General features: G+C 41.8%; 1 protein-coding gene across 6 annotated transcripts in view; it reads right to left on the reverse strand.

Moving 5' to 3' along the window:
- Positions 1–21,053, reverse strand: part of MCF2L (MCF.2 cell line derived transforming sequence like) — a 162,252-nt gene that overhangs the window by 126,850 nt on the left and 14,349 nt on the right. The window contains exon 1 of one of the 6 annotated variants that reach the window (XM_030471330.1): positions 4,524–4,681. The exons of the other annotated variants lie outside the window; for them this stretch is intronic. Coding sequence (XP_030327190.1) covers positions 4,524–4,614 — 91 coding nt within the window. The 5' untranslated portion in view covers positions 4,615–4,681. Of the gene's footprint in view, positions 1–4,523; positions 4,682–21,053 lie in introns of those variants that run through there. 6 annotated transcript variants of the gene reach the window in all.

A 21,053-nucleotide genomic window follows, 5' to 3' on the forward strand; every position in this document is an offset into this window, starting at 1 on the left:
CAATCGAAAAACTACTCTGAATGAAAGAAAGTTTGGTATTCCAAGACCATTCAATTTGATTGCACAGAATAAAACTGAAGTGCTTACACCCGAGGAACAGGCTGACAAGTTTTATCACAGATAAAAGGGGAGAAGAATGTCAACTTTAATTCAGAAGTTTTTTTTAAATGGGACATATCTTAAAATTTGACTGTCATTTTCCACTTCTACATCTTTAAAAATGTAGCATTCACTGGAGCTTTAGAGTGTCAGAAAGCTTTTCCCTTTCCAGAAAAGGAAATAGTGCAATACTCGGGGAATGAACTGAGGACAAGGGAATATTCAGTTTGTGATGGGTCTGGCTGAGCTGCCCACCTCTGGCTGATGTGCCCCACAAGGCTACTTACTCTTCTGTCCTGGGTGGTGGCCTCGCTTCTAGACTGCACCCTGTTAAAAGACTTGGCTTTGGCTGTCGAAATCTAAGTCATCTCAAAAACCAACCAGGAATAGAAAAATCATTTCCAACAACCACAAGGCTATTTAGCTTTCAGCCAAAGAGGTCAAACCCCGAACGTGTTCTGCAACAAGTCTGCCCTCACCACAGGTCCTTCGTGTCTTTCACAACAGAGCTTGAAAACTTTTCTGTGTGTGTTTCCTTAATAGGCCAATTCCCCCAACTATTTGATTGCATACAATCATCAACAAATAAAATAACATTATTTTCTTAGTCTGGTTATTTGTGTTAATGGATGCTTAATATAGGAGAGAAAGACCAGGTCAGATCTCATCCAAAGTGGCAGGAAATTGGAGGTAGGGAAAAAGTGCCTCCAAAAAAAAAAAAAAAAAAAAAGAGGCTTTTGCCTTTTTACAACCTTTTCATTTTTGACAAGCAAAAATCACTATGTCCAGTTCAGAATGATAACGGTTTCTGGGAGGAGGGTTGTTGTTTTTATTAGAACATGAAAGAGTGAACATTTTCAGACCCCATACCTTTTTTTCCATGTAATATTCTTCACAGAAGATGCTACTTCCCAAACCAGCCAAATTAAACTGATCTTTCCTGGAAGCTGGTCTGCACAATACCTCAGTAGATGAGGGGAAAACAACTGCTCTTCAGTTTATAGTTTCTCTGCCTTCATTATGGTAAAGCTGTTGGAAAGGAATATGTCATCTAGGCTTCCTTACATTGTAAGCCACATCCAAACCACCATTTCATGCTTTCTTGAAAGATTGAATTCTTGCTTTAATCGGCTTCTAAAAGTATTGCTGTTAGTTTTCTTGAAGGACCACAGTCCTGAGTAGTTACTGCTTTTAAAAGAAAAATGTAAGCATGCATGTATACATTTCCTTGTTATTTTGATTATGTACTGCTGATGCTTTTCCCTTCTTCACTCCTAGAGCTATTTCCAATCCATAACAAGGATTCTTTTGTGAGTGACAAGCTTAATGCGATGCTGTTTATTTTCACTTTCTTTGCCTTTAAAATTAAGTAAAAAGAAGTGCTTTTTGACAAACTATCTATTACACAGAAGAGGTTGCATGGGCTTCAATTTCAAATATTTTTTTAAGCTTTATAATACCTGCATACTTTAAAAAAGTATCTCTTGAGTTGAGCGGATCACAACCGCAACCAAGAGCGAGCTCCATAAATCCACAAAGATTAACAGAGAAGGACAGGCTCACAGTGAGACTCAATCCTGGAGCACAGTACACCATTTCTTATTCCAAGTCATGAGACATGATTGTTTCTAACCCTATCCAATGCTGTCAGGTCAGCTGCAGGGTCATTGGTAACTAATAACCTCCAGGATGCACCAACTGGTGCACCAGAATATCTCCAACACTGATGTGCTCAACCGTTGCTTTGTAATCATGTGCTCTTGCACTGTATTCTGTTGTCCATTGACTCATGTCATTTTTTATGAGACCTAAACAAAGTTTGAAGTGAGATTTCAACATAATTTCAGGTTCTGTACTCTTGCTGTTTTTCAAGTTAATTTCTGCAAATTTGTGTTCTTGGAGTTCTTCTCTTTACGAGACCAGTTTCAATAGGCTGAAAATCTCTCGCTCCTTCAGCTGCCAGCCCCCACCAGAGACTCAGCAGAACATTTGTGCCATCCTCTCCCACACTTCTGCCCCTTATCCATCTGTGTTTACTCATCAGATGTAACTACCACATCCAAGACTGAACTGCAGCAGTAGCAGAATGCTTACTGAAACACGGTTGTACAACTTGGATGTGCTGATTCATAGGGCATATCTACAATGCCAGTTTTGGTTCAGTTCGTCAAGTGTCATTTGTGACAACATTGAAAAAAATTATGACTTAATAAAAATATTCGGAAGTCCAACAAAAATTTCCAACAAAGTAAAAATACACAAATGTGTCACACAAACCCCCACAACATCTCACACTATTTCCTTGTACATGTTCATATATTTGTCATAGCATACAATGCTTCTGCATGACTATCATCAGGATATTAGGCCTGGGAAGGACTTCAAGGAAAGAAAAAATTATGGTACCATATGCCCCTTTCCAAGACAGAAGATATATAATGGACCAATCATGTTCCTGCATACTTCATGGCAATGCCTGGATCTCTGAAGGAGAACATTTTGATTCTTTTCACCATCCCAACTGAGTACCCAAGAAGAAGAGCATTTTCAGAGACGAATACTGTCAATGCATCAGCAGAGCACAGACAAGCAGCAGGGAGAACAGGAAGGCTAAAATTATGAAATATCTTTGAAAAGCTGTAATTCCAAAGGGCAGCATATAGAGGAGGCTTGAGGATGTCAGATACCATGCACTGGAAGGCCTGACTTGAAATTTTAGCTATACCACACCAACACACCGGAAAGGAAAAGTCTCTCTGCTCCGTAGAGTCTGATCTGCATTAGCATTCCCCTAAGAGCCATTTACTTCCTTCAACATCTTGACCAGCCCTTTAGAGAAATAAAGAGGCATTAAAGCATTAAGCCAATAGTCACCTTTGCATCTGTGGTTATTAGTATGGTTGGATCTGCTACTACTAGGATCACCTGCTACAAAAGCAAAAATCACTAAGGAACTTCCGTCTGGAAGACTCTACTGGGTAAAACCAAAGAAACACAAAAATAAACCACCTACCAGTGGTGTGGTAATGGGTGATAGGCAAACAGCTCTCAAAAAGTAGAAGTAGCTATGTTATTAGATGGTTTAACTTTCATTTTATTGCTTTCATGGGATTAGGCAGCATGCTGTTCAAGGAACTGGACTCTTTGCTTTACTGTAGAATATATTTTCTAGGTTTTTAAATGTGTAAAGGCAACAAGGATGGGTAGGATTGAATTTAGAAGACAGATCATGAATAACAGCTGACATACAAATAATTCTTTCACTCTGCTTTTACCCCTTTACTTCCTCTCCCCCTGACATTTGCAAAGGAGTATTTAAAACTAAAGACTAGTTTCTCACAGAAAAGACAGAATCTGCCTGCTTTTCCTACCTCCTCAATCCTAGATAGGCTCAGTTTGTAACTTAGAGAACCCAAACCAAATAATAATAAAAGAAAATCCATGAGAACTTCTCAAGTCTTTTCTAGAGAGAGAACTCTTTTTAAAGATACATCTCAGCAGGCAACATTAGCTTGGGGGGAACAGAGTAAGGTCTCAGATTTAAAGGTTGTTTAACACTCATGAATAAAATCCCAAATGCAAAGGACCTTGTGACTAAACATATATAATTTCATGTGAACAGCTGCCTCCATTTAGAGAGGCAAAAGAGTTTATGAAACATTTAAAAGCCTATTTTCGCAAGCAATCCCACCATGGAATCACTGCCAGATGTCTTTATAATATTTGACAAGCTACAGACAATGTTTTGTCAACATGTGTTAAGTGTTTTTCTATGCAGTGTAGTCTTCCCAGTCCTCTGTTATTTTTCCAATGTATATGGGAAACTATTTTACTATATGAAAGACCGTCTCAAATGTGACTTCTACCTCATGTACTTGTGACCCATCTACACACAAGAACCTATATTAAACATACCTGCTGAAAAACAATCTAATTCTTACACAATACTTGCTTAACAGAGCTACTCTTTCTTAAAGTATAATAATGCAAGTAAGTTTTGAATTAATTCTGACATAATTAAACCGCCATATTGTTGCACAGATTTGGTTTTGGCTTGAACAGTGGAAGCTAATCATAAGCATCATTAAAATCTTTTAACACAATATATGAAATCACACTTCTCTCACAGCCAGAACAAAAATACTAATCTGTGAGAACATACATGTATCCCATATTGAATTACTTAAGTAAACTACAAATAAAACCAATGTCCTGCCAAAATCCTCTTATGAGGCATATGTACCAGCAATTCCTTTCGGCAGCTCTCTGATCTCCAACTCCAAAAACCAGCTAAGACTGCAACAATATGCAAACAATAGCACTGAGCTTTAAAAGGCAATGCTTTAAAAATAAGTGTTCAGAAAACTAGATGCTGTAATAAATACACACACGCACTGTCTATGTTTAGGCTTGTAAATACCAACCTTTCCTGTTGTTCTGTCCAAAATCCAAAGCATGCTGCACATCTTCTTTGATCAGGTGTTTTTTGTGAGAACAGCATAAATGACACAGCATTTGAGAAACAAATGTAGTAAAAAGGTCCAAGTGTGCATGCTGAACTCTTCTTCAATGCAGTAGAACTGAGGCTCAGTGCAGTGCATTGAGCTTTCACAGCAAATTTGTTTCCAAGGAAACCAATAGCTGCAGGTGTTTTCCCATATAACAGGGAAAGAAAATTCAGCAGTGAGAGGACTTGTTTACTTAGTGTTTTATTCACACATTTTTTTCTGATCAATTACAAACTATTCCAAAAACTCTGTTAGAAGACCATACTGCATTCAAAATAGTTTAAAAAAATCTTCCTCTACACATAACCTTACTGAACAGATGCTGCTAAAGGAAACGTGCCACCTCTAAATGTTTTCCTCCTTATCCTCTTTCAGTCTCCTCTCCCAAAGTTACCTGCCTCCCCTGTTTTGTATCCTTCAATAAAAGCATGTAAAACTCACCCTATATTATGGGGTTTCATCCCAAAAGGTGCTCCAACAACCGGGCAAGGCCCCAGCTTCCAAGGAACAATGCTGATTTGGAGAGGCTACAGGAATGCCTGTTCCTACTGTATGGCATAGTTTTGCCAAATTGGTGATATTTCTATAGCATGATACATGACTGACATAAATATAAATATTTATTAAGACCATAACGGAGATGCAAGGTGGAAAATCCACTTTCCTTGCAGTTCTCCCACAGGACATTAAACCTATAACTCAAAATTACACACGCAATGCTTACTTCTCATTTATGTTGCAGATTCTCAAGCCAATATATAAAAATGAAAACATTACAGGTGCTGCATTTTATTTTTGAAAAATTAGACCCCTTTTCTCTGGATAAGATACCGGAATATTTACCATTCCATCTGAGCCCTGATAGCTTTTTTCCCCTTGTCCTCTTTCAGTGTTATTGATTCAACAGCAGCATCTACTGGGCATAAAAGGGCAAGATTCAATTTCTTAAAAGACATTAAAGGGCCAGGCACAGCAGTAGGATACACTTACAGTGTCTATCTCTGGATACTTTTCCCAGTCACTGCAAAACCAGAACTGAAAGGAACAAAACTTTAAAATATGCATTTGCTCTCTACTCACCCCTCCAAAAGGAAAACAAACCCAACAAAGAGACGGATGAAAGAATAGCACTGACTTCTGGTTGCCGCTTGTTGAGAAAATATTTATATTACATCTTTGAGGAATATCAGATACCCTGGGCTAACATAACCAGCTGTCAGGAATTCTTCCAGTAAAAGTATTCAAACAGTCTTCAAGTTCATGCAATGAAGAGGTTTATTATACATCTTTTTTGTTATTTAAATCTATTTACCCTCTTTGTTAAAGAATTACACAAATTAAAAAAAAAAAAATAAATATCGAAAAACAAAACCCCAAAACCCGAACAGAAACCAAACCAAACAACAAAAGGCAACCAAACAGTCATGATGAAGCAGAGGTTCTTCAAAACTGCATGGAGAACAAGATGAACACATGTGGACCTATTAAATGCAAAGAACGAGGATCCCAAAGGACTTTGGCCTAATGACACCCAGCATTTGCCTTCCGTGATAGAAGCTATGGGGGTCTAAATTCCCTAAGTGGAACACAAGAAGAATTGAGGTCTTGTGTGTGGGACACAGGACAATCCACGCTTCTGGCAGGCTCCATGTAAGCCAGCCAAAGAAAACAACTGAGGGGCAGCACAGCTTCATCCCTCTTTCTGCCTTTCTGCAGAGACTGGTGTTTCATCTGCCTGCCGAAAGGCACACATTATGATCAGGGTTCACAACCACAGCCCTTACCTGGATTTCAACATCAACACAATTCCTTCTCTTAAAATGTGATCAGATAGGAACAGGATCCCTTCAAGCACTGTTCATGCATCTCGTATCAAGCAATTAAATGCTACTGGAAACAGAAAGCAAAACTCAAAGACTCCTACTTTAGTGAATCTTAACTGCTTCAAGGCAGTGACTTCACCCAGGAAGACCCCAGCAGGCAGTCAGCTGAGCATCTACCCAGCCCTCTTGGCTGAAGAGGAAAGTGCAGAGCACTCTCTTTTTTTCTGCAAGTACTCCAATCACTTCACTGTGACCTATGTCAGGAACAGAAACTCCTGTGTATCCAGCCAGCATGAAGCTGACCACGCAACCTTTTGAGAAGCTCGGCAAGGCCACATGGCAATCTAAGCGCATGGCACACACCAAACTAAAGCCAGCCTTCTCAAGAAGGCAGCAGCTCTGGGCAAAGTCAAGGGGACCCATCAACCCCAAGTAGCTCAATCCTCACCAGTAAAAATACTGAAGCAATTACAAGGAGAACGAGGGATGCCTCTTGGACTTAAAACATCTAAACGCTACTGAAGAGCCCTGAACACTGGCACTGTTCTCTCTCCTACGCTTCTGGTGAGCCTCTTTTTTTGCTGTGCAGCGAATAAAATAAGGGCAGCAGCCTTGCTGGAGCCCCACCAGGTGGTAAAATGGGAAGACAACTCAGTTGCTCCCTTTGGGTCCAGTCCTGGCTGCACACATGTATGCCATTCTGATACCTTCTAGAATCTCATTTATAGCCTTCCTATGTAAATGTACATAGGAATAATAGCAAATAGCAAATAATAGCAAATAGCAATAGCAAAAAGGGCAGGCACAGACGATTCCTGTGGAATGAACTATGCCAGGGTGTGTGATACAGCACATCATAATATGGCTCAGAGCTGAAATTATACAGCACACAGATAGAATAGCAGATTTCAATATGCAGAATGGTTCTAGAACATACATGTTCAAAAATGAGACATGTTTGTCAAAACAAGCAATAAGGAGGGTGGGGGGAGTGAACCAACTTCCTTAACATGTTTAACAGGACATTTTTGCAGTTTTATCTCCCCACTCCTCTGCCTGCAAGCCCTGTCCATGTAAAAAAAGAAACTTCTAGGATTTCTCCTGGGGAAAAAACTTCCCTCAGCACACAGAGTGCTAGGGAAGAGGACTTCAGGCAGCATTAAGAGAGCTCACCCTGCTTCTACGCCCACCAGCCTTGCTCCCATTAGATTTTTTTGCAAGTCCTGACAGCATTAGAAAGGTTCCCAATACCTTCTATGCACATACAACAACCTTATGCATCTATTCACACACCTTAATGGAAGCAGAAGCTGCTGGCAAGACTGCCTTTTTTTTTTTTTTCCCCAAGGACCTGCTCTCTGCCTCACAGAAACCTTGGCAAAAGCAACATTGACGTGGTCTCCCTGGAACCTTCACCTTTTGGACAGGTCTCCTTGGCAGCAGTTAATCCCCTGCAGCTTATTTTCCACTCAATCCATAATTTTCAGCATAGCTGTTTTTCCCCAAGAAGATTCTTGGATGGAAGTCACACATGCTACAGGGCTACCACAGAGCCTTCCCCCCCTCCCTCCACACACTTAGTAATTATCAAAATTACATTTCCCCAGGTAAGCCTTTGCAAAACAGGTCACACAAATTTGACAGCAGAAAGCTGAAACTTACAGGCTCCAGATTCAGTATCAAATTTATTCCCTCCTGTCTATATAAAATCTTGTGTAGAAATGGCCAATGTATTCAGTGCTGCTGGAGTCCCAGAGCAGATCTTCCCACAAGAAATCTGTGAGCAAAAGCTGATGTTTGATATTTTATTGTACACAGAGATTAGAAATGTACAGAGGCCTGTAAACACCACCTTTAACCAAGCCTTACCAGGCCATTACCATATGCCTGACAAGCTCCTAAATTAAGCTGCTGGTTCGGCCAGCTTGTTTTAACATTGATGACACTTCAGCTCTCTAATGCCACTTGAGTGCCCATTTAACAAGCCGGCAGTCAGTCTGGCATTACGGAGACCCCAGAAAACAATGGTTTAGTTCCTTCAGCATTTCTTGAGCACACCGTGTTCAGCTACTGGGGTCAAGATTTCCCCCAAGGAAACTACAAATGACTCCAGGGGAAGCCACATAGGCTTGAGAGGAACTTCAGCCAGAAGTCAGATGCCTGAAGCAGGATGGGCTGCCGGGTGTCTGACTCCAGGATTTCAGGCAGCTTCGTCTACCACCTTCCTAGCTGTTAGCTGAGTAAGCCATCTGAGTACCAGGGCACCATAATGTACCACAAGGAAAAAAAAAAAGAACAAACAAATGCAAAGTAAACATTCTGAATTTCTTTCCAGAGGAGCCACATGTGTCTTGCAGCATTAATGTACGCTTTTCTTCCTGCGCACCACGCATATAGCATATTATATTATGAAATCCCTGATGTGGGGAAATTGTAGGGCAACTTCCTTGCTCAGCTGTGAATCTGGGCTTGGACCAGAGGAATTTGGGTCTAAATTTGTCCCATATAGATGGAGAACATAGGAGGTAGTGTGTCCTCGTCTTTTCCATTAGAGATCCACAGGACAGTGCAGAGGGCACGTCAGAAATGCCAGTCGGAGAGGGAAAGAAGGGTGGCCATAAGGGAAGATCACAAGAGGAGAGGAGGGACAGCCATGAGGGGAGATCATGATGGGAGAGGAGGGGAAGCCATGAGGGAAGATCATGAGGGGAAAGGAGGGGTGGCCATGAGGGGTGAAGGGCAGTCATGATGTTAGAAATCATAACGTTTGATTAACAGAAGTTTAATCAAGTTTTAATTAATACATACATATATAGCAGCCAGCCTTACTGATTTGGTTGATTTGTGTTTTATGTCAGGGAGACCTAGTACCTAGGATATGGACATAGATTTATGAGACTATTCAAGCGATATCCCTATAAGGTAGTGGTTTGGAAGGAACAGTACTTTAAAGATTATCAAGTAGAACTTTTGATTGTGTTAAGAAACAGAGTTGTATACTAAGAACCAGTCAAGGAGAGAGAGAAGAATACTGGCGCAAACACAATCGTTGGGATTTATCCAGGACCCTAAAAGGTAAAAAGGACATAGCGAGGAAGACGTCTTACTTCATCTGAGGAAGACTACTTACTTCATCCTGAGACCCCTGCCCACGACCACCAGGAGGCACTACGCAAGCGCAGAACATATGGAAATGATTTTTATACTCATTATAATACGAAGCGGGGATGAGTCATGAATATGTATCAGCATGTTGGGAGAGGCGATGCATATGTAATACTTTACAGGATAAATTGCGGGCGAGTTGTGACGGTCTTGGGAACCAGATTTGGGTGCGTACCCCTGGTTCCCGGGGCCTCGAAATAAAGCACCACATATAACCTCCTTAGAGTGGTTATGTGTTCATTCTCTCCGCTAACAGTTTCGGCGACCCAGATGGGACCTCGCGAGCATTGTTGAGGCGGTTCGGGCATCGATCCAGCTCCAGCCGGCACCGAGTGATTCTCGGGGAGCCATCGACCGCGACCGACCTCCGGTGCTCTCGACGGACCAACGGCATTGGTAAGAGACGGTGCTTTATTATTTGGAATTGGTACCATTTTCTGGTCTGGTAAGAGCCTGCCTGTTAGACACGGCGAAAGCTGTGCGTGGTTGGGCTATGGAGCTCCAAGGGGAAGCCTAGGTGCCGTCCGTCAGACAGTGGCGAAAGCCCTGCAGGTTCGGCAACAGTGGTCTGGTCTGGTAAACTATTTGGTATAAAGCCTGCAGGTTCAGGCAAACAGTGGTCTGGTAAAGTATTTGGTATACTTTCATGGTCTGGTAAAGTATTTGGTATACTTTCATGTTCTGAGGTAAAGTATTTGGTATACTTTCATGGTCTGGTAAAGTATTTGGTATACTTTCATGTTCTGAGGTAAAGTATTTGGTATACTTTCATGGTCTGGTAAAGTATTTGGTATACTTTCATGTTTTGAGGTAAAGTATTTGGTATACTTTCATGTTTTGAGGTAAAGTATTTGGTATACTTTCATATTTTGAAATTGAATTTGTCTGTATTAGCCTGTATTGAATAAGCTTGGAATGTCATCAATACCAAAGTCGTCGCCGTTAGGGTGTATTTTGACTCATTGGAAGGAGGGACAGTTTGGACAAGAGATGCAAAAAGGGAAATTGATTGATTACTGTAATGTGTGGTGGACACAATATGCATTAGAGGATCAAGTCCGTTGGCCAGAGAATGGAACTTTAGATTATGATACGATTATGCAATTAATGTTATTTTGCAGACGAGAAGGGAAGTGGGACGAGATCCCATATGTGGAATTGTTCTTTACGTTAAGAAACAATGATGAATGGAAAAAGGCGTGTGGAATAATGGTTGTTAGTGCAAAATCGAGTGAACAATGTAAAGGCTGTGTGGGTGAGAAAAAATGTCTGGGATGCATGGCTGCGAATAATGCTTTGCAACATCAAAAAGATGATGATGATTCTGATTTGTTAATAGCCCCACCAACTCCGTCAATCCCACCTGCCTTAAGAAGCAGGAAAGTAAGGGATGACAGTGATGATGAGAGTCTAGAAGTAGATAAAAGATGTGAATGTAGAAAAGAACGGGAATGTCCCTTCACCCCAATTTCACATCGGACCCGACAGCAAGATACGCAGGGTAAAGAGGCAAGAATTCAAACGTCCAGTGTATTATTGGCGCCACTCCATCAGGGAGCAGGAACAGAGGGACCTGTGTATGTTAAAGTTCCTTTTTCTCCAGGAGGTTTGGTGCTTTGGAAACAATCCACTGGGGCTTATGCCAAGAACAATAAATTGGTCAAAGTTATAATGTCAGACAGGAAAGGACAGAACCTCCGTCCGTGTTTTTGGGGCAACTTAAAGAAGTGGCCAGGAAATATACGGATCTGGATGTAGAAACGGAACAGGCTAATTAGAGCTCAGCTGGCTCTAATTTTCCTAGGGCAATCTCAGGATGATATCAGGAAGAAGTTGCAGAAACTAGAGGGTGCTGAATTGCATGATTTGGATAAGCTGCTGGAAACAGCCTGGAAAGTGTATAATAACTGAGAAAGAGATGGTGCTCAGAGGCAGCAGCGAAATTTATTGGCTATAATACAAGGCAGAGGACAAGGTGCCCCAGGTAATAAGGGAAGAGGTAGAGAAATAATGCGTGGGTAAGGAAGGGGATTTGGAACATTTAATAGTCCAGGATCAGGTAGATTAGGCATTAATCAATGTGCCAATTGTAAACAGGAGGGGCATTGGAAAAATGAATGTCCTCTGAGACTGAGACAGAAGCCGCAACCTGGATACTCCTTCGGGGAATCCGAGGTAGCAAAAGCCATGGTTCTAGGGGAATATGGGAGTCAGAGCTGACTAGAATCAGAAAAGGGTGAACCACTAGTGAAAGTAAGGCTGGGGGAAGAGGAGGTACAATTTTTAATCGATACTGGTGCAACTTATTCTGTGTTAAATGACCTGTATGGGAAAATAGGGGATAAGACTACCACTGTAATAGGGGCCACAGGGAGAGAGGAGGTGCGGCCATTCACGCGACCCCTGGAATTACGGTTTGGGGGAAAGGAGTTGATACATGAGTTTCTATACATGCCGGACTGTCCTGTTTCCCTAATGGGACGAGATTTGTTATCAAAATTGAACGCTAAAATTATTTTTGAAGATGGGGAATTGATTATGCAGGTTCCGGAATCACAGTCCGGACAGATACTAGTGTTAAAAGATAGTCCAAAGGCCCAAATACCTAGAGAAGTAGAGGAAGCAGTAATCCCCACAGTTTGGGAAACAGAAATTCCGGGAAAATCAAAGATGGCTCAGCCGGTAGTAGTGGAATTGAAATAAGGGGCAAGACAGGTACGGATAAAACAATATCCCATAAAATTGGAGGCACGATATGGGATAGTGAAAACGATTGAGAAATTTTTAAAATTTGGAATTTTAGAAGAATGTGAATCAGAATATAATACACCAATTTTTCCAGTAAAGAAACCGAATGGTGAATACAGGTTAGTACAGGACCTAAGGGCAATAAACGAAATAACAAAGGATATCTATCCGGTAGTGGCTAATCCATATACATTGTTGACATCTGTAAAGGAGAAATATAAATGGTTTACAGTAATTGATTTAAAAGATGCTTTCTTCTGCATTCCCCTTGACAAAAGTAGTAGGAAACTCTTTGCCTTTGAATGGGAAAACCCACACAATGGACGTAAGACTCAGTTAACCTGGACGAGACTCCCACAAGGATTCAAGAATAGCCCGACGCTTTTTGGAAATCAGCTGGCGAAAGAATTGGAACTCTGGGTAACTCAGGGAAAAATTCAGGTACCAAGGACACAATATCTCTTGTTGCAATATGTAGATGACATATTTATTGCGACTGAACAAGAATCACTGTGCATACGAGTAACAATAGAGATTCTGAATCAATTGGGACTAAATGGGTATAAGGTTTCGAAGGAGAAAGACCAGATTGCCTGCACTACTGTAATGTATTTGGGCTGTGAAATCTCCCAGGGACAACGGAGGTTGGGAATTGATCGTATAAAGGCAATTTGTGCTATTCCAGAGCCTCGGAATTTATATGAACTGAGAACATTCCTTGGAATGGCGGGTTGGTGCAGGTTATGGATATCGGACTACGGATTGATAGCTAAACCTTTATATGAGGCACAGAAATCTCAAACCTTCGTTTGGGAAGGGTCCCAAAAGGAAGCTTTTAAAAAGCTAAAAGAAGCGTTAATAAAAGCACCGGCCCTGGGATTACCGGATTTAACCAAAGACTTCCAGCTGTTTGTGCACGAGAGACAAAGATTGGCATTGGGAGTCCTGACACAGAGACTGGGAAGCTGGAAGCGACCAGTGGGATACTTCTCCAAACAGCTGGATCCGGTAAGTGCTGGATGGCCATCGTGCCTACGAGCCGCAGCAGCAACAGTGACATTAATACAAGAAGCAAGAAAATTGACTTTAGGAAAACATATTGATGTATATGTGCCACACATGGTAATGACTGTTTTAGAACAAAAAGGGGGGTATTGGTTATCCCCAAGTCGGATGATGAAATACCAGGCGGTATTAACTGAGCAAGACGATGTGACTCTAAAGACAACTAACCTGTTGAACCCAGCCGCTTTTCTAGGTACAAATACAGAGGACGGCATATTAGAACACGATTGTGTGGAGACGATTGAATATACACATGCAACAAGGGCCGATTTGAAGGATGCCCCACTTGAGCAACCTGACCAGGAACTTTTTACTGATGGAAGCAGTTTTGTGGAAGGTGGGGTCCGTTATGCTGGGTATGCAGTAACCACACAAAACGCCCTAATAGAAGCAAAAGCTCTGCCCCCAGGGACTTCAGCACAACGGGCAGAGATAATAGCTCTCATCAGAGCTTTAGAACTGAGCAAAGGAAAGCAAGTAAATATATGGACAGATTCGAAATATGCATTTGGTGTGGTCCATATACATGGAGCTCTATGGAAGGAACGAGGGCTCCTGTCCTCACAAGGGACAAATATAAAATACCAAGAGGAAATTCTGAATTTGATAACTGCTGTGCAATTACCAAGACAGGTGGCTATCATGCACTGTAAAGCACATCAAGGAGGAAATTCTAAGATAGCCGAAGGAAATACATTTGTGGATCGGATGGCTAGACGAATTGCACGACAGGTACAGACTGTTATGGCCCTGGTACCAACGAAGGTAAGCCCATTACAGAATTATATGAATCAAAGACCAAGATACTCGGAAGAAGATGTTAAATTAGCTGAATTAGTAAAGGCTCGACTGAATCTGGAAGGATGGTACGTAACCACTACTGGACAAGTGGTAGTACCACCTGCCATCATGCGGACAATTTTACAAACCGAACATCAAAAATGTCATTGGGGGGCAGAGGCATTGGTAACATATTTAAAACGAGGAATGATCTCTACACAGATGTTAACAATGGCAAAATCCATAGGATCTAAATGCGAAATTTATTTAAAAAAACAATCCAGTAGTCAAAAGGAAAGTAGAAATGGGAAATATCAGAGTAGGTATAGAGCCGGGTGACTATTGGCAAATTGATTTTGTGGAATTACCCAAGACACAGGGATACCAATACTTGTTAGTAGGGGTTGACACTTTTTCTGGATGGCCAGAAGCCTCTCCCTGTCGCACCAATCAGGCTAAGGAAACAGTGAAATGGTTGTTGAAAGAACATGGTGTTTGTGGATATCTCAAGGATAGAGCCAATCACTGCTGTGTAGATATACCAAATGTAACTGCAGATGTAGAATATGACATTACTCAATTAGGAAAAATTGAAAAAGAAGCCGAAAAGGAAAAAGAAGAAATAAGTCAAAATTGGGTAGGAGCATTGTTTGATGGATTGGGAATCCACCTTACTGGATGGGTTCATTCCCTCATAGAAACAGTGTTTACTATTACTTGTGTTCCTTGTAATCTATTTGGTGTATTTTTGTATTCGAAAAGAGATAACCCGGAATACCAACTGAACACATAAAATCATTGGAGCAGTGACTCGACAATATCCACGACACCCAACACCTCCACCTTCCACTTATCAGGAAACAACTACATGAGTGAAAATACTTGCAGAAGATGAAGTATTTTCAAAGGGGGGAAATGTTAGAAATCATAACGTTTGATTAACAGAAGTTTAATCAAGTTTTAATTAATACATACATATATAGCAGCCAGCCTTACTGATTTGGTTGATTTGTGTTTTATGTCAGGGAGACCTAGTACCTAGGATATGGACATAGATTTATGAGACTATTCAAGCGATATCCCTATAAGGTAGTGGTTTGGAAGGAACAGTACTTTAAAGATTATCAAGTAGAACTTTTGATTGTGTTAAGAAACAGAGTTGTATACTAAGAACCAGTCAAGGAGAGAGAGAAGAATACTGGCGCAAACACAATCGTTGGGATTTATCCAGGACCCTAAAAGGTAAAAAGGACATAGCGAGGAAGACGTCTTACTTCATCTGAGGAAGACTACTTACTTCATCCTGAGACCCCTGCCCACGACCACCAGGAGGCACTACGCAAGCGCAGAACATATGGAAATGATTTTTATACTCATTATAATACGAAGCGGGGATGAGTCATGAATATGTATCAGCATGTTGGGAGAGGCGATGCATATGTAATACTTTACAGGATAAATTGCGGGCGAGTTGTGACGGTCTTGGGAACCAGATTTGGGTGCGTACCCCTGGTTCCCGGGGCCTCGAAATAAAGCACCACATATAACCTCCTTAGAGTGGTTATGTGTTCATTCTCTCCGCTAACAATGAGGGGAGATCATGAGGGAAGATCGTGAGGGGAAAGGAGGGGCAGCCATGAGGGAAGATCGTGAGAGGAGAGGAGAGATGGCCACGAGGGGCCGTCATGAGGGGAGAGGAAGGACCGACATAAGGGAAGATCATGGGGGGAGTGAAAGGCAGTTGTGAAGGGAGATCATGAGGGGAGAGGAGGGGCGGCCATGAGGGAAGATCATGAGGGGTGAAGGGCCGTCATAAGGGGAGATCATGAGGGAAGAGGAGGGGCAGCCATGAGGGTTGAGGGGCCATCATGAGGGGAGATTCTGAGAGGAGAGGAAGGGCAGCCATAAGGGAAGATCATGAGGGGTAAAGGGCTGTTGTGTGGAGAGATCATGAGGGGAGAGGAGGGGCGGCCATGAGGGAAGATCGTGAGGGGAAAGGAGGGGCAGCCATGAGGGGAGATCAGGAGGGGTGAAGGGCCGTCATAAGGGGAGATCATGAGGGAAGAGGAGGGGCAGCCATGAGGGGTGAAGGGCCATCATGGGGGGAGATTCTGAGAGGAGAGGAAGGGCAGCCATAAGGGAAGATCATGAGGGGTAAAGGGCTGTTGTGAGGAGAGATCATGAGGGGAGAGGAGGGGCAGCCATGAGGGAAGATCGTGAGGGGAAAGGAGGGGCAGCCATGAGGGGAGATCATGAGGGGTGAAGGGCTGTTGTGAGGGGAGATCATGAGGGGAAAGGAGGGGTGGCCAGGAGGGGTGAAGTGTGGTCATGAGGGGAGACGACAGGTAGCCGTGAGGAGTGAAAGGCGGTTGTGAGGGGCGGCCATTAGGGGAGATCGTGAGGGGAAAGGAGGAGCGGCCATGAAGGGAGAGGAGGGGCAGCCATGAGGGGTGAAAGGCAGTCATGAGGGGAGATCATGAGGGGAAAGGAAGGGCAGCCATGAAGGGAGATCATGAGGGGAGAGCAGGGGCAGCCATGAGGGGAGATCATGAGGGGAGAGCAGGGGTAGTCATGAGGAGAGATCACGATGGGAGAAGAGGGGTGGCCATGAGAGGTAAAGGGTGGTCATGGGGGGAGATCGTGAGGGGAGAGGAGGAGTGGCCATGAGGGAAGATCGTGAAGGGAAAGGAGTAGCGGCCATGAGGGGAGATCATGAGGGAAGAGCAGGGGGAGCCATGGGATGTGAGGGGTGGCCATGAGGGGTAGGGGTAGCAGCTATACAGCGTGGGCCACTATGGGGCAGATGAGGGGTGACTGCAAGTGGAGATCATGAGGGGCAGCCATAAGGGGAGATCCATTTGCCCGCAGTGACATGGTTTAGTGGTGGCCTTGGCAGTCCTGGGGTAACGGTTGTACCTGATTATCTTAAAGGTCTTTTTCAACCTAGCTGATTCTATGATTCTGTATTAACCTGTTCAATAAGTAGTTTAGATGACATTTTAAGATTAAAAGCAATAAGCTAATTATGCGCGACAGATAATTTTAAAGAATCACAATTTTTCTAATGTACCTTATGATCAACAAATAGGCTTAAGCAGATCTGATAAGCTGAGCTGAGAAAAATAAAACTGCTCACTAAGTAACTTAAATTGCATGTCCAAATTAAATAAACTCTCTTGGCCTCTAGCAGTTAAACACAATATCTTTAGCTGAAGGAAAAGGTTTTCCTTTGACAGCTGGCCATTTAACTAATTCTAGTCAATGCTAAACAGCACAATTTTCATCAGCAAAGAAACCCAGCCATATCAGTATGCATCTAGCCTGCAGTTTGTACCTGTGAATAATGAACAAAAGGAGTTTCTAGAGAGCTGTTCATTTTCAGTGGTAGGAAGATTTTTATGCACTTTACTTGTGGCCATGAAAACCTGTTGTAGTTATAGCAAAATGCAAAAATAGACCTGAGAAAACCCCCAATCCTTAAATAATTTATTTCATTATTTTCCAGTATTACTGTTATAAAAGCCCCCTCCTCCTATGCAGTGATGATTTACTTTCTAAACACTCAAAGAGAGTGCATTGAGTAACCTGAGCAAATCTGTGCATTTGCATGAAACAGCCCTCAGTAATTCCTCAGTGCCAGAGGCAATAACTGAACCCAACATCTAATCTGGGTATTGGCTAGAACAGAGGCAAAGCAACTCATTTCCATGACAAACAGTCCAGCTGGAAGCCAGTGAGTAAGTCTAACCCACCACTTTTTACCCCTACAGATGTGTAGATAGATGACACTGAAATTATAATAAAAGGGAGCACATGAAACTTTGTAGCTCAGATGGTTTCTACTGCACCTCTGCAAGACCTAATGTTTGCATTCCCTACTTCTCCACCTTCATGGCCTTAAGGAGCGAGTGCCAAATCCAGCAAGCAGTCTGCTGTTACAGAAGCAGAGGAGGCAAAAGGCAAGGAAGAACCCTAAACTTGCCATGTGATAGCTCTTCATTACACCAGGGCACATGGGAGGAGGCATGAGATGTCTAAGGTCATGTGCTACCCTGTCAGACGAATAAGCCTGTTTCTATAACAGAGTTTGTTTTTTCCTGTTTAGATATTATAATCAAGCAGATTTTAAAAGATATCCACTGCCTACAGATGTAGAAAAATGGGATTTACAGAATGCCTAAACAAGTTGGACATGTAACCCCTCCTGAATTTCAATTACAGTGCTGCTTAGGCACTTTTCCAATTTCTCTGGAGCTACCTAAGGCACTAAAAGCACAAAGGTACTCATGTCAGGAACTAAACAGAATTGACAAAGCTTTCGTACTTTAGTTTCATCAGGTGTCTTAATATTTCATCCTACATGGAGAATATCTGAAAAGCAAAGCATGATTTAAATCAAAAGATTAGAGGCATCACAAAAGCTATTAATTTTCATAATAAACTAGATGTTATTGCTTTCTCCTCTGATTAAATGACTATATATTTCAAGTAGGTTATAAACAAAAGGACATCCATAACTACATAATATCAAAATATATAAACCCAAGAAAGTTGTATTAACTTCTACTAGCTTAGTGTTGCTAGAGAATAATTTCATACCTCCCATGCAACATAATGCCGCTATTTGAGGAAACTCCAAATTTCAGTTTACATGCATCACATTTTTACCATGAAAGTGTTCAGAACCTCATGGAACAAAGCATGTATAGCTTCCCCCTAACATCATCTTAAAAAGTCCTTGCTTTTTTGTACAGATTATTGGTGTTTGCCTCTCTCTTGGCAAGGAGCTCTCCAAGCACCGAACATGCAGAGAAATGAAGGCAGACACTCAGGCTGGCAGAGCTCCAGGTACACCTCCCAGGTTCATGTGATCTCACAGCTAACAAGGAACCCCAGCCAAACTCTTTCAGAAAAAAGCAAAAGACTCTCTAGGAAATGCGGGAACAGAAAGGGAAAAATAACAAATGCTGTGGCTGGGCTGTTGTAATATTACAACAGAAAACAGAGGAAAAAAGTAGAAGGAAGTGCAACAATGCAGCAAAGGTATTTCCAGTACACCTGATACACCATTAGAAGTTGTGACGGATTAGTATAAGCCATTGCAGCATGGACTACTCAGAACATCTCCTGAAAAATCTTTTCCCAGTTGCATTCAGGGAACTTTGAAGAAAAATTAAAAATGCTTTCATGCCTTCGCTATAGCTGCAGATGGTACGATAAGTTCTTCAACTTTATCTTAGTGGCCTGGCCAAAAAAAAAAAAAAAAAAAAAAGGCAGCTAGTAAAGGCTAAGTTTAATTTCAGGCAGTTGGTGTAGGAAATACCCACACAGGCAGGAAACAAACAGCGGAATTCATCAAGTGTGCCACCAAATTACAGACATATATATATGCACACATACATGTACACACAGTCTCTGAATATTATTGCTGACACTACCGAAATACCTCTCCATGCCTCATTTTTAGCTGGCAATGCCTTTTTGCACTAATGGAACTTTTCTGCTCTAACTTCTGGAACTGAATGCTACTAGCTGAACAAGAAGTTATTTTTATATATTCCATATTTGCTGTAATCCCCAGGAAAGAAGGAATTAGAGTAAGATGTTTAATATTGATTTAAGAGGCTGGTTAACGTGCATAGCTTAAAAGTCTTAAGACAAAAATCCTGACAAGACTCCTACTGATTTTAATCAGGCTGAGATTTCATTGCTCTATTTCTTAAAGCAGCAACAGGGTGTACAATGCAAAAGTTCTCCTTTCCATGTTGTTAGATAGATTATTCCACTAAGCTTTGAATGTGTGTCATTTTGAAGAGTTAAACTCGCAAGAATTTGCCAAATTCCTTCAGCAGAAATTCAGTTTTAATAAAAAGCAGCTCTTTTAACCAACACATTGGCCCTTAAACACATGCAGAGTTTGATACCGATCCTACAGTGGCCAGTGAAGGAACAGGCCTGTAAAGACATTTGTTTATAAAATTGAGTTCCACTGCAAGCAAATAGACATGAACACTGAGAAATGCTAATTGTGCACGCATAATAACTGTTAGATCTTATTTGGATATGCACTTCATATTAATCGAACTACTAATACCAAACAGAAAGCTCAGCATGGATATATTTCAAAGCTCCCACAGTAAAATTCAGCCAGTCCTTTAGGGACAAACCACTGTCACCAAGCAGACAAAGTGATCTCAAGTCCTACTTTCATCAAATAGAAAATAAACCCCAAGTCCCCCCCTCCTGAAGCATTATGACACATACCACCAGGGACAGCAATAGCTCTCAACTCTGTGCTGGACCCTATATCACTAAGTGGCTTGTGTGTTACTGCTTAAGGTCTCCTGCCCTAGTTGGCTGGTATTTAAAGGCAAGAAAAGCTCAGGGGCTATTTGGCATCTGCAGAAACAGGCTGAGAAGTCTGTAACGTGTCTTCATTCCAGAGAAGAGATAACAGTGTTAATAAGATGACAGCACACTGTTGTCACTCCCAGGAAAAAAGCGGTCTTGTCACAGGTGCATAGGGAATTCTAATACAGAAGAAATCTCCAACTGCCTTTTTTGGGGGTTTTTTTGGGTTTTTTTGTTTTGTTTTGGGTTTTTTTGTTTGTTTGTTTGTTTTTTTGAGTATGCAAACCACCTCAACAAAAATACTTGCTATGGTTTTCATAGGCTTATTTTCTACATACACCTGCTAACTGTATTCATCTAGTTTATAAATAATGCCTTGAAAAAAACCCCAACTTTTCATCAAGTTGTTACTTGAGTTACACTGTAACGGACACAGCTTTGCAAATTAAAATTAAACTTCCAGTGAAGTATTGACTATGATAAAGCTTCTTGGAGAATATAAACCAGCTCCAAG

This window comes from Strigops habroptila, chromosome 2 (genome assembly GCF_004027225.2).
Source record: "Strigops habroptila isolate Jane chromosome 2, bStrHab1.2.pri, whole genome shotgun sequence".
NCBI classification, from domain to species: Eukaryota; Metazoa; Chordata; class Aves; order Psittaciformes; family Psittacidae; genus Strigops; species Strigops habroptila.